Below are 12,468 nucleotides of genomic sequence, written 5' to 3'. Positions count from 1 at the left end.
ACCCAGCACTAGACTATACCCAGCACTAGAATGTGCCCTGCACTGGATTGTGCCACGCACTAGACTATACCCCACACTAGACTATATGCTGCACTAGACTGTGCCCCGCACTAGACTGTGCCCTGCGCTAGACTGTGCCCCACGCTAGACTATACCCTGCGCTAGACTATACCCTGCGCCCTGCGCTAGACTATACCCCACAATAGACTGTGCCCTGCACTATACTGTGCCCCAAACTAGACGATACCCCGCACTAGACTGTGCCCTGCACTAGACTGTGCCACGCACTAGACTGTGCCACACACTAGACTATACCCTGTACTAGACTGTGCCCCACACTAGACTGTGCCCCGCGCTAGACTGTGCCCGCGTTAGACTATACCCTGCACTAGACTGTGCCACGCACTAGACTATGCCCCGCACTAGACTGTGCCCCGCACTAGACTGTGCCCCGCGCTAGACTATACCCTGCACTAGACTATACCCCGCATTAGACTATACCCCACACTAGACTGTGCCCTGCACTAGACTGCCCTGCACTAGACTATACCTCGCACTAGACTGTGCCCCACACTAAGCTGTGCCCCGCACTAGACTGTGCCCCGCAGCAACATTCATTTGCCACTGATGTTGTAAGCAGCCAGCAAGTATCCCTGAACAGCCTGGCAAACAAACTCATCCTTCAGTAACTGAAGGTGCATTCGTGATGTCCTGCACCTGCCATGGTGGCAGGATCTGGGAACAGGAAAGAGCCTCTCCTTTCTCAAAAAAGAATCAATTGAACAAAAAAACATACACTGCAACACACAGTCGCTCAGACCAGTATTTCAGTATCAGACTCCTCCTGCAGTGCCCACCCCACTTCCACTTCCTTCTTTAGCATTTGGGGGTAACATGACTAATCCTCTGTGTATTGCATAGAAACCTGAACCCTCACTTCAATGGGCCAATGATTCTAATGAAGTCTTATATTTAAGATAAGGAAAATTCCCAACAAAAACCACACAAAACCTACAAAAGGCAGCTCATTTGGTCCCCGTATCGGAACCAATGAAACGCCGTGCTCGGGGCCCCCTTTTGTTTTTCAACTAGTCTCTGAGGATGTGCTCCAACCACTATTCCAAAGTCTGAAGCCCACTCGGGCTCAATCGGATGTGTTTCCTGCTCTGGTCATCAGTCGCTTGTCAATATCCACTCCTATCACAAATTGGTTCAATCTCGCCTTGAATCAGGGGGTGGCTCTTTGGGGCGTAAAGACCGCTCTTATGGCTCCCTTATGAATGAAAGCCTCTTTGTTTCCAGGTGTGCTGAGTATATATTCACCAAATGCTGGCTTACCCTGGTTGGCTAAGATCTTGGAGAAGTTGGTCACACCACAATTGCAAACATTCATGCATGATCATCTTTTTTTGGTTTCCGTTTGGGATGGTATTTTGCATAACTCTGACTCTCTGGTCACGTGTCTGTGTTTGTGCTGCTTGATTTGTCTGCCACCTTTGATCACCCGATTACAGGCAAAAATCCTTGCTTGGGTTATCAGACCACTCTCTTTAAATGGTTCTGCAGCTTCCTTACTGAAAGACTGCGATGATTGGTCTGTTTACTTCTGACTTTACCCTGGTGACCTGTGGTGTGGCTCAGGGGTCCTCATTGTCACCCCTTCTGCTGAATATCAATATGTAATCGTTGATGGCTATTCTTTGAAAATTCAGCCTTCCGTTCCTCTCTTATGCTGACGGGATACAGCGATATCTCGGGTCCTGCGGCCGCTCTGAGAATTATTTCCACCTTCAGCTCTGCCTTGTAAAAGTCAAACTATGGATGGCTAATAATGGACTTTCATTAAAGCCCTCCAAACCCACCGTCCCAATGCTTATGGGCCCACATAAATGCCTCGCTACGCCTTTCACTTCCTGGGCTACCTGCAACCTTTCCCAACAAGGTAAAGAGCCGCGGTGTTATCTCGGTTGCCGATTTGGGTCCGCCCACCAAGTAAGTTATGAACTCAAATCAACCTTTTTGTTGATCTTCGAATGCTTAACGCTTTTTTCCCAATCTTCATAATGCATATGACGCTGCAGCGGTCTGTAGCCTGGTTCATTTCATGGTTGGCCTGTGCCAACGCCTTGTATTCAGGTATCCCAGAATATCAGGTCTTCAAAATACTGAAAATGCAGCTGTTCGGCTTATTTGAAGCTTCCTCAATCCTAGCAAATTTCCTCTTATCGACAATCTTTGCATATGTTATCTTGTCTGTTCACTAACGCATCATTTTTAAGATGCAGTATTTAATCTACAAATGTGTCCATGCCACGGCACCTAAGCATCCCCGTGCATAAGACTCAGCCTTGCTTGTCAATGAGTCCGCTTCGATCCTCATATAAATGTTTGATGATTATTCCTTTTTTGCAGCATAGATATATACTTGGGATGGCCTTTTCGGTAGTGGAACAATCTTCCTCTCAGCGACCGTATGGCCAACTCACGCTTTGCTTTCCAGAAGGACTTGAAAACGCATCTCTGCTGCTAATTCTGTTCAGAGCGGCTCTCATTACAGCTGCACCCAGATGCAACTGCCCGGTACTCTGGTTTTTGCCCTTAACAAATCCCCTCCCCTTCAACTAACATTTAGTTCCTAAATTTGTATAGGAGAGAGTGTGAGTACAAATTTGTGATCCATAACGGGCAGGACTGGGGACTCAGGACACACAGCTGTCTACACCATTAAGGAAAATCTGGGTAATGCTTCGCTATAAAACTTATGCTTCTCTTTGTGAGGTACAATATTCTCTATAACGAACTTTGCGGATGCCTTTAAACTTATTCCTTCATCGCTGGGTTTAGAAACCAAGAGCCCAGGACCAGGTGATCGAGACGGACCTTCGCGTAGCTTAACCGCTCGATCCTATTTGAGATGTCATTATTTAGCAAGTCACTAAAGATTCTCATCGTAAGGGATGCTGCTGGATTAGCCCATCTGGAGAGCCATATCAATAATGGTTTTAGTGCCAGCTAGCCATCAATAATCTGTCCCCTAAAGGAAGAAGCAAAGCAAAAACTGGAGTTGCCTGGGGGAGTCAAATTAATGTTCTCCCCTGGCTGACACATCCGTTTTAGCATGCGCCGCGCAACTGCTTCTTATGCAACAGCGTCTACAGTTTGGGCCCGATATATCAGTATCATAGGTTGAATTAGATGGCTTGATCTGGCAAAACGTAAACAAGCCAAATCCGTTTCATTCTTACGGCCTGCTTTCTGGCATGATCTGCCTATCGCATGGATTAAGAGACAGTTACGCCAACTGTCTCCATTTTATTGCCCTTGCATTTAAATATATGCAAGGATTTAAGGTTTTGAATCGAGACCACGACCTAAGATTTGGCATCGTTGAATGATAGGACATGAGCGGCCCTGAAAGCAGTATATTTATCAATCAGAAGCTCCAATTCTAGAAGATTCCAGGCCGTTAACACTGCAACATCGGCAGAACGTAAGATTGTCAATGTATAGTCTTCATCTTTGGATTCATCATCGACCGTGGATAGAGAAGTATCCATGGTCACTGGTGTGCAATTTAAAGAGCACAGACGCCAATACACCCTCCTGCGGCTCACCCCGCTCAGGAAACAATGGGTGGGTTAATCACCATTTAGACCATATCGCACACTCACCTCCAAATCAAGATGGAGTTCCCTCAAGATTTGCACAGGATGTTCCTGCAAACCCTTCTCTTTCAAGTGGTGTGAGGTCACTTCCTATTAACACAATCAAAGGCACATGCATGGTAGGTAAATGAAGGTCAGGTGTAACGTAGCATTGTACCTGACCGCCACATTGCAAAACATTCAAATTGAGTGCTTGCTCTATTGTGCCCAGACCCTCATAGAAACTAACCTGGACAGTAGATATTGGCTAATCATTTTTAACCCAACCTTCCAAAGAGCTTTGCAGCTGCGTACACTAGAGAGACGGGGTGATAACACTTAGGATCGCAGCAACGGTCATCGTTAAAGATTGGGACTATTACAGATCGTTTCCACCTATTTGGAACTTGTAAAGACATGGGCTAAAGAGTTAAACAGGATTTCAAAGATCAGTGCCCAGAAGTTAACATCTGATTTCAATATGTCAAAAGGACTAATGTCTGATCCAGGACTCTTATGACCTCAATAAATTTGCTTTTTTGAAAAAGCCCAAATAAAACAGCCATTATTATGGGCCATTGCCCTGTTTGAACAGTCAGCTCTCCAGGGACTATCGCAATCAACATTATAAAGTGATGAAAAATGGACAACCCAATCCAATTCCAAAATATGTGAGTTGAGACCGCTTGGCTCAGCAGGTGGTGCCCCCCCATCTGCCCCAAGTGTGCAGAATCTTGAGTGATCTCAATGGTTAATACAATCATTTAATAGTTCCCAAGATCTTCCCTTTGCCCGGGATTTTGCTGCAGTAATAGCCGTCTTCTATGTCATTGGCAGCCCTACTTTGTCTTTTAAGTGAGTCTAGTAAAGCCATGTTGACCTCCCTGCAATTGCCGTCAGTGACTTGGGGGCCATGCTACCCCTGAAATCCATAATAAGCGGTTTGTGAGTTACAACAAGAGGTTTCAATTTGCACATCAGGACCCCGAAGGAGTCAATAACTACAACTGGGTTGGACACATTCAGAATGTGCTCTTCATACGCAACAGTTGTGCCACTGCCAGATACCCAGGCTCTTTAAAACCATATTCATCTGATTTGAGTATACAACGGTTGTTGCCAACACTGTAGTTGGAGAGAGCGCTGCATCCCTCGCAGCTCAAAATCTGCAAGGGAGCACTTGTGGCTTATGATCACTCTCTGGGCGATCAACGACCTTCAGATCCTCAATATTTGACCAGCCGTCGAGCGAGACTAAGGAGTCCATAGTGGTGCGATTTGTATTTAGGCCCTTCAAGGTTTCCTTCCCCGGGCTATCTGAAGGTGTTCTCCCGTTAAGCTGCCGTATGCCCGCCTCCTACAAGTAAATGACAAAATCTGATCTTCCCAACAGGCACCTGAAAAGAAGCTGGGCGGCACATCAAAAGCAAAGTCTTCTTCGATATCAAATGGTGCATACTCTTTTGCGGAGCCCAGGTTGAGGTTAACGTCACTTCCCATCAATAAGCAGGTCTTGCCCTATTGAAAAGACTCATACAGGGCAGTCCCAGCAGTGCTCTGTTGACATTGCAGAAAGTGCCCTGATACAAACACAAATGTAATTACAAGTAGTGTGCTACTGGCAACAACCATGTCCCTGATAAAATGTTTAGCCCCACAGACACCCACATCATTAGGCAGCCCATCATTCTCCCACTCTTTGGCCAACTTGCCCTAGTGTATAAACAAGAGAAACACTCCAATTCCGAGGGCTGGTATGTCCAGATCTCTTGCATCATATGTCTATCAAGAGATCTTACAAAATGTACACAATTCTCGTCCATCAGTTTTGAGTGACAGCCAGATGCATTCCATGACCCAACAGTGAGACAGGTGGAATTGATGTCCTGTTCATCATACTGTGACCCGGTTGTGGCATAAAGAACTTATCGGGATTGCAACGGAGGATGATGTTGTATACCAGGGGTCTGCAACCTTTGTCTCTCCAGATGTTTTGGACTTCAACTCCCATCGGCAGTAGCCAGCATAGTCAAGGGTCAGGGATCATGGGAGTCATAGTCCAAAACATCTGGGGAGCCAAAGGTTCCAGAACCCTGTTATATACAATCATATACTTTGTCTTGAGACTGATTGCTCAAGGAGAAACCCCTAGAATTTGCAAGGATCGTCTCCAGGGCCTCTGGATTTACAGCCATGATGTGTGCTGCTTGAAGTGGCTACATATGTTTTGTAGTTGGATGAGCCCAGGGGAGCGGAAAGTAACAGCATCGTGTAGATGGTGAAACACAGAAGGTTGATCAATGTGTGTTTCCACGCCTGCTCCAGAATAACATCTCTCTTAGGCTAGATGAGGTTCCACAGATAGGATAAATAAGATTTGATTTACTCCAACCTTCGAGCGGCTCTTCTGGTGTGTTGCAGCTCAGAGGTATGGCCGTTGAGGAGGGCCTTGCCTCAGCTACACTACCTTTATAGAGTCCAGTTTTTTCCAAATTACAAGACTGCTTAGAATTTCTGAGTATGTCCACAGTGACCCCCTTCCGAGGCATCACGGCCACAGCAGGTTCTCTTTAAAGGGACCCAGAATAGCTTGTTTGTGTAAAGTTATCCTTTACTCTTAGGCAATGTGTTCTCCATATGTAGGCACATTCTTTGCCGGGTGCTGCAAGTAATCCCGGAATTCCAGGCCAGAGTCTGGAACTGACCATGTATTTCCCTCTCCGGATTTGGACGGCAGTGGCAAGTTAAGAGCTGGCTATGAGCCTCCCTCGTTAACTAGATGCCACATTGCCCTGATGAGATGCAGGCTCTTCTGGGGAAGCCTCTTATTTTGAACCCTTTCTTCTCAGGGGGAGGTGGCTGCTCCATTGAGCTCCACTAGGGACACCTCTAGCCTGATCAATTACAGGAGGGCTGAGCTTCGCAGATGGTCCCTTGCTGGATTCTCTGGCCCAGCAATGCAGCGGCCATTTTGCCTTTTTGATTAGCGCTCGCGTTCAAGATCAGACGTGGTTCCAGACGTTGGGTGCCATTACCCACCATTGGCTCCAAGTTTAATTCATCCAGTTTCAAAGCATTGCCACGGCTATTCATTCAGATTGCGGTACTATCCTTGTCCACTGTACATCCCTTATAGCTCAAGGATCATTTCTTCTGGTCATTGATTATATTTAGAGTGGATCCTGCCTTATGACAGTCAGAACCATGGCCCAACTCATTGACTGGAAAATGCTTAGGGTCCAAAGCTGTGGTGAACACAAGGGGTAGGTTATGAGAGCTCAAGCAGTGCTTAATGTGTGGAGGTGTTTGCCGAGGCTCAGCCCTGGCCCTTATTTTTTAGCCCTGCACTTATTGTCATAAATTCAGTTTCATTATGATGCGGTGTTTTGGAAACTTTATCATTTTGTCAGTCAGTAGTATCCAGACAACAGACAATGCGTCTGCACGCTGGGCTGCCTCAATGTAGATAATGATCCTGATGTCCCTCACTGATGTGGCAGTTCTAGTCATCCAGTTTCATGGATGCCAATGAGTTGGAATGTGACAATACTGGGTGCCCGTGCTGGTCATGCCCTCACACAGCTTCGGTTGTTCACCCTGTCATTGGTGCAGCTCCGCTACCGCAAAAACCAGAATCATTGCCACAGCAGGGTGGCCTGACAGCAGGACAGCCAGCAGCACCAACACCGGGGCAATGCGAGAAAAGGCCATTGCTGAGTGGGAGGGCATGTACTGGGTGCCAACCTATGCAAGAAGATCTCGCTGCAGTGTTTGGCAGGAAAGTTAATCTGTTCAGTAATGATTTTGCCTGCATTTGTCCCATCACTTCACCATAGGAGTAAAGAACCCTTTGCTTGTTTTCGGTGGGCAGAAGATCAATAAGGTCCATTTGCCATCAACCTTTAGTTTTGCTTAATGAGAACATGTTATGTTACGTTGATTGGCATTTGTAAACAGAATATCTGCCATAGTCCGTGCAGCCAGCAACCCCAACGAGCCTATGTGATTCACAGCTTTAACCCCAAATATGTTGACACTGTGGGTAACAGCCATGATTCGTGGCAGCAGTGGCAGGGAACTGCCCGCCCCGACGTGTCACAAGTGTTCTAGGATAAATGTGTGCCCTGGAAATTATTTATTTAAAAATTAAGCACGGAGCTCAACCATAGTACATGAAAAAGAGATCATGTTTTTATACAGCGTATGTTGAAAACTTTCCTGGCTTCCTTCTAATAAAACCTCTTAAGCCATGTTTGTTATCACTGAGCCTTCTATTAGCATCTGATGACTGGTCTATCATATCACTGGCGTTTAGCCTTGCCTCCTGGTCCAGAAACGGTTCTCGTATCCCAAATTCTTCTTGTTCTGTGATATAGTTGAGAGTACCAATACCTGAGCCACTGTCGGTTGTATACTAATTGACCTTTTCACAATTGACCTCAGGAGAATTGACCTCGGGAGAATTGACCTAATTTAGAAGGTCGGTCAGGACATATATGAGTGGGGGGGAAATGCCTCGCAACCCCCCACCCAATCCAAAACCCCCTGCACCCCTACCCAATCCCCTTATATTATTTATAATCCAAAACCAACCCAATTCATATATAAAATAACTAAAATAATATGAAGGTCAATTGTGCAGAAGGTCAATTAGGACCACTATAATTAGGTCAATTGTGCAAAAGGTCAATTGTAAAAGTTCAATTTGGGTAATACCCCACCGTCAGCTGTGAAGGTCACACCACCAATATCTGCACTTTCATGGGGCCCGCCACGAGGTCCATTATCTTTCTCCCTCACTTTCTCTGCATTCATATCTCCTGGCCTGGGGAGCAACTCATCAGAGACCAGTGGTTGGCCGGCCAAAAATTGGACAGAAAAGTCAGGGGATAGGCCAGACCCTAGTTCCGTGTAAACCAAACTTAGCGTTTCCAAATTCTTCAAGATTTAGAGGACTCTCAAAAAGATTACTGGAATCAGAGCTCAAAGGTAAGAATACAATATCCAAACCAGAAAAAAGAAAGGGCGAGTAACCCCACTAGAGCAGTGCTTGGATTCACTGCACCATAAAAGCCATTGAAGTAATGGTTGATCTTACCCGGAATCCTAAATCGCTCTTATTTCACTAGAAAAAGGACAGATGGTGACGATGATTTTGGGTATGAGATCCCCTTCCTCCTCATCTCGCCCATCGAGCTTGACACCCTCCCTGCCTGCTCATGATGAAATGAGGTGATGGCTACAGAGAAGAAGTCACAGAGGACAGTAGAGCAGTGAGGCCAGTGCAGACCGCACAACCACTGAACCATGCAAAGCCGTAGAGGAACAGGAAAAGCTCTCGGTGAAAGGTAGGTAACCAAGGTAGATTACTGAGGGCCACGTGGATATTCAGTCAACACGTCTAAGACTATGACCGCACAGAAAACACAGAGGGGCCGGCCAGTTAAGATTGCGGAAGAGAGAAACACCGCTCTGATTATCTAGCGACATGCTGTGACAGCAAGCAGCTCCTGGTGCCGGAGTTGGTACACTTGTTGTGGAATTTGTTGTTGTTGCCGTTATTATTGCTTGTTGGCATCTCCTGCAACTCACTCTGTCCTGTTGCTCCACGTGGGCTTCCCCAAATGCTTGAGTGCTTCAGGGGTGGACCACGATACTCCCAAATGAAGGACTCAAACTGCTCCTCGTTAGTGGCTGCTTGTCACTCACAGGAAACGTTTACTAACGTTAGCCTGTGCCCGTGCCCTGCTGTGTCTACGTCTCTGACTCAAGCGCACTACGCCGCCACAACAGAGTGTAAGAGGCCGCTTCTGAATCGAGCAACTGTTTAAGATTAGGGGGTAAGGGGGTGTCATTGCATTTTGTGAAAAACGTGACATTTGGAGACATGATCTTTCTTGGAATAATTCTGCACGGTGTTGCGGGAAAGGTCTTATTCAATCCTTGGACCGTTAATCATTTCAGATTTTCAGACCGCATATTGTTTACAGTCCCCCAAAAATTCTACCACTCTGCCTTCAGAATGGCCCTCTGTAAATGTAATTTAGTACACGGCGAGGGACAATCCGATTGTTTCAATCGATCTGATAGGCCCTCGCCGGGTCATTAACCATCCGACAAAGACTCACCTGCTGTGCTTTGGCGCAATGCGTGCCGCGGAGTTCCTTCCCTTTCTTCGTCCGGTCACCATGGAAAGGGAGAGTGGACTATGTGTAGGAATCTAGGCTCAGTACAAAGCGCTCTCCTGTAGTCTTCGATAAATAGCTCATTGTACAGCCTCTGAGGGAGTTTTCCATTCATGAAACTTGTAACAGGCATTTGTTGCGGATTGATCTATTTGAGTTTGTATACATTTTGCTAAGAGCCACCTTGAAAGTGTTTCTAATAACACTTAGAAGCACACAACGAATGCAGCAAATCTGCAACGAGACTTGAGTAAGGAGGGGAGCAGAGCAAGTAAAGGCAGCAGAGGAGATGAGGGCTGGAGATGTTTCTGCTATTTGAACAGGGTTTGTAGTGGTGGGCGGGAGCGCTGAATTATTCAGGACAAGCCGTGCCAGCGGCCACCCCTTATTAGCAAGGGTAAACCTGCTCCAGCATCATGCCAGGCCGATCTGAGCTTGCGATATCGGAAGAAGGCTAGGGAGGGAATCCGATGCCGACCCAGGCTCCCCCACATCGCACTGAAATTCGCAATACTATATCTTCGAGATAGAACCGGCAACAAATGAATCAGAACTGGGTCTGTCTTTCCCACCTTAGCCTGTATCCACTTCCTGTAAGGTTCTGTATCCCCTTTGTCTTTTTCCTCCCAAGTGTAGTCTTAACAGCCTGCCCTTCTAGCCGTGTCCATATTATTGTGCCGTGTTAATGCCACCCCCCCCCCGTTGTAGAGTGCTCTATTGGTACACTACATAAAACCCAGCACATCTATAAATAAACACACACACACACACACACACACACACACACACACCACACACACACACACACACACACACACACACACACAGTGACAGATCTAACATTTCATCAAGATGGCAGAAGCAGAGGATTTCTAGCTTCATTTGAACTGGGATTTTTTTTTAAAAACTATTTTTATTGGTTTCCAAACAAACATTACATTTAACAATGAACAATAAACCCACAACACCCACAGTACTTTATATTATCTTGCATGATGCGGACATATACTTGATGTCTACTGTTTCCTGTATCCCTCCCTCCAACAAGCCTACCCCGCTCCATCCCCTTGCTCTTTGTTCATTGGAGGTATTTCCTAGTCTGTGTTCTCGGGAGATTGTTCGCTCGAGTCCCTCTGGATAGGACCCCAGAGCGTGGCCACTAAATGTTTCCAGGCCGTTAGGGTTTCCGCTTCTTCCTCTCCCCCTTTATTAGCCGCCTCAATCCACACAACGAACTGGGATCTTTTTTTAGAATCCCAATGGCAACCATGGGGTCTTTGAGACCTGTGCGTATGGGGCTTCATTTCGATAGATTTAGGGTTATCCGCGCCGGAGAGGTTTAAGCAACCTGTAGATATATGGAGGGTAACATACCTGACCCTGTGACATCTGACACTAAAGTCTAGACCAAGTACGATGCCGATGTCTGATATTGGGAAGTACAGTTGGGGTTTGGATTGCCGCTACCACTTTGGTATCATGTGGAAAGAGTCGGCATGGCTAATCCTTTATCATAAAGTACCACGTATTCTCTCTTTTTAGGACCACCCGGGCTTCCAGGTCCACCAGGCCCACCTGGGAAGCAAGGCGTGCAAGGGCCTCCAGGTCCCCAGGGCCCTGCTGGGAAAGATGGAGCCATTGGAGCAGTCGGGCCTCCAGGTATGAGGGCTAATGGGTTGGGATGTGAAGCGTTCGTTACGGGCTGGCACGAGATGGGCAGCTAGCTGCCTCTTGATCTCTGAGACTGGCTGTCAGTCAGCAGACTTTGTCTCAAATGGAAAAGAAACTTTCTGTACCCAGGCTTATTTTACAGCCCATGACCCTGAATTTACTTCCGTAAAAGGCTTCAGGTCTTGACGCGTGGGATGGGGATTGTAGAGTTAGATTTCAGTGGTTTTGTGTGGCGGAGGAGTTATGCGTTGCGATGATGTGATGGGCTAGTGCTATGGAAATGCGGCATTGGATGGGGGAGCGTTATTGTGCATTGTGTTCGGATGGCATGTCAATTTATGGGGTTATAGTAGGCTGGGTTTTCTGATACCATCAATAGCATTAGGTTAGGTGCCTGCGCAGAAGTGTGGTGTGATGCGAAAGTGGAGCACAGCCCACAGCTATGGTGTTCTATATTGTCATGTATGGGGTTGTTTTGAAATAGTGAGGTGGGTTAAGATGTTTTTGGGAACTTTTTTCTGGTTGACAAAATGGGTTTTTTTTGGTAATAAATTCTCGCTCTCTCTCTCCTTTCTTTCATAGGTCTACGTGGCGAACAAGGTAAGCCTACTACTCTTTCCTCATAAATTAATGTTCTAGTTTTTGAAAGTCCCAAAGCTGCTAGGGCACACACATCTGTTTGCGGGTTCGGATGGGGTGGCCTCCACCATCAGGTGCAAATTTAGCCAGGATCACAAAATAAACCATTTGTTTTTCCCTTTTGAAGAAGGGATTTTACAGAGTCCACTCATAAAATAATGATTCTAAAAAGAATTCCATTTCTATTGAAAAGAAAGGCCATTTATGGAAGAAGGGATCAAATGAACAGATGCCATCCCTTGGCACACAGCAGCGGAGAAGATTGCACGCTAATCTCCAAAAGGATCACACAGAATCCTGTGATCAAAACTGACAAAAACAAAGGACGA

At 46.4% G+C, this 12,468-nt stretch overlaps 1 protein-coding gene across 1 annotated transcript in view; it reads left to right on the top strand.

The window, feature by feature from the left end:
- The window catches only part of EMILIN1 (elastin microfibril interfacer 1), a 183,455-nt gene that overhangs the window by 153,684 nt on the left and 17,303 nt on the right, over positions 1-12,468 (top strand). The window contains exons 5-6 of the mRNA XM_069605523.1: positions 11,372-11,488; positions 12,083-12,100. Of these exons, the coding sequence (XP_069461624.1) occupies positions 11,372-11,488; positions 12,083-12,100 (135 nt within the window). The remainder of the gene's footprint in view (positions 1-11,371; positions 11,489-12,082; positions 12,101-12,468) is intronic.

Source organism: Ambystoma mexicanum, chromosome 4p (assembly GCF_040938575.1).
Source record: "Ambystoma mexicanum isolate Mex_15411 chromosome 4p, UKY_AmexF1_1, whole genome shotgun sequence".
Taxonomy (NCBI): Eukaryota; Metazoa; Chordata; class Amphibia; order Caudata; family Ambystomatidae; genus Ambystoma; species Ambystoma mexicanum.
The sequence above is the reverse complement of the archived record's forward strand: the minus strand, read 5'-3'. Positions and strand labels throughout refer to the sequence as shown.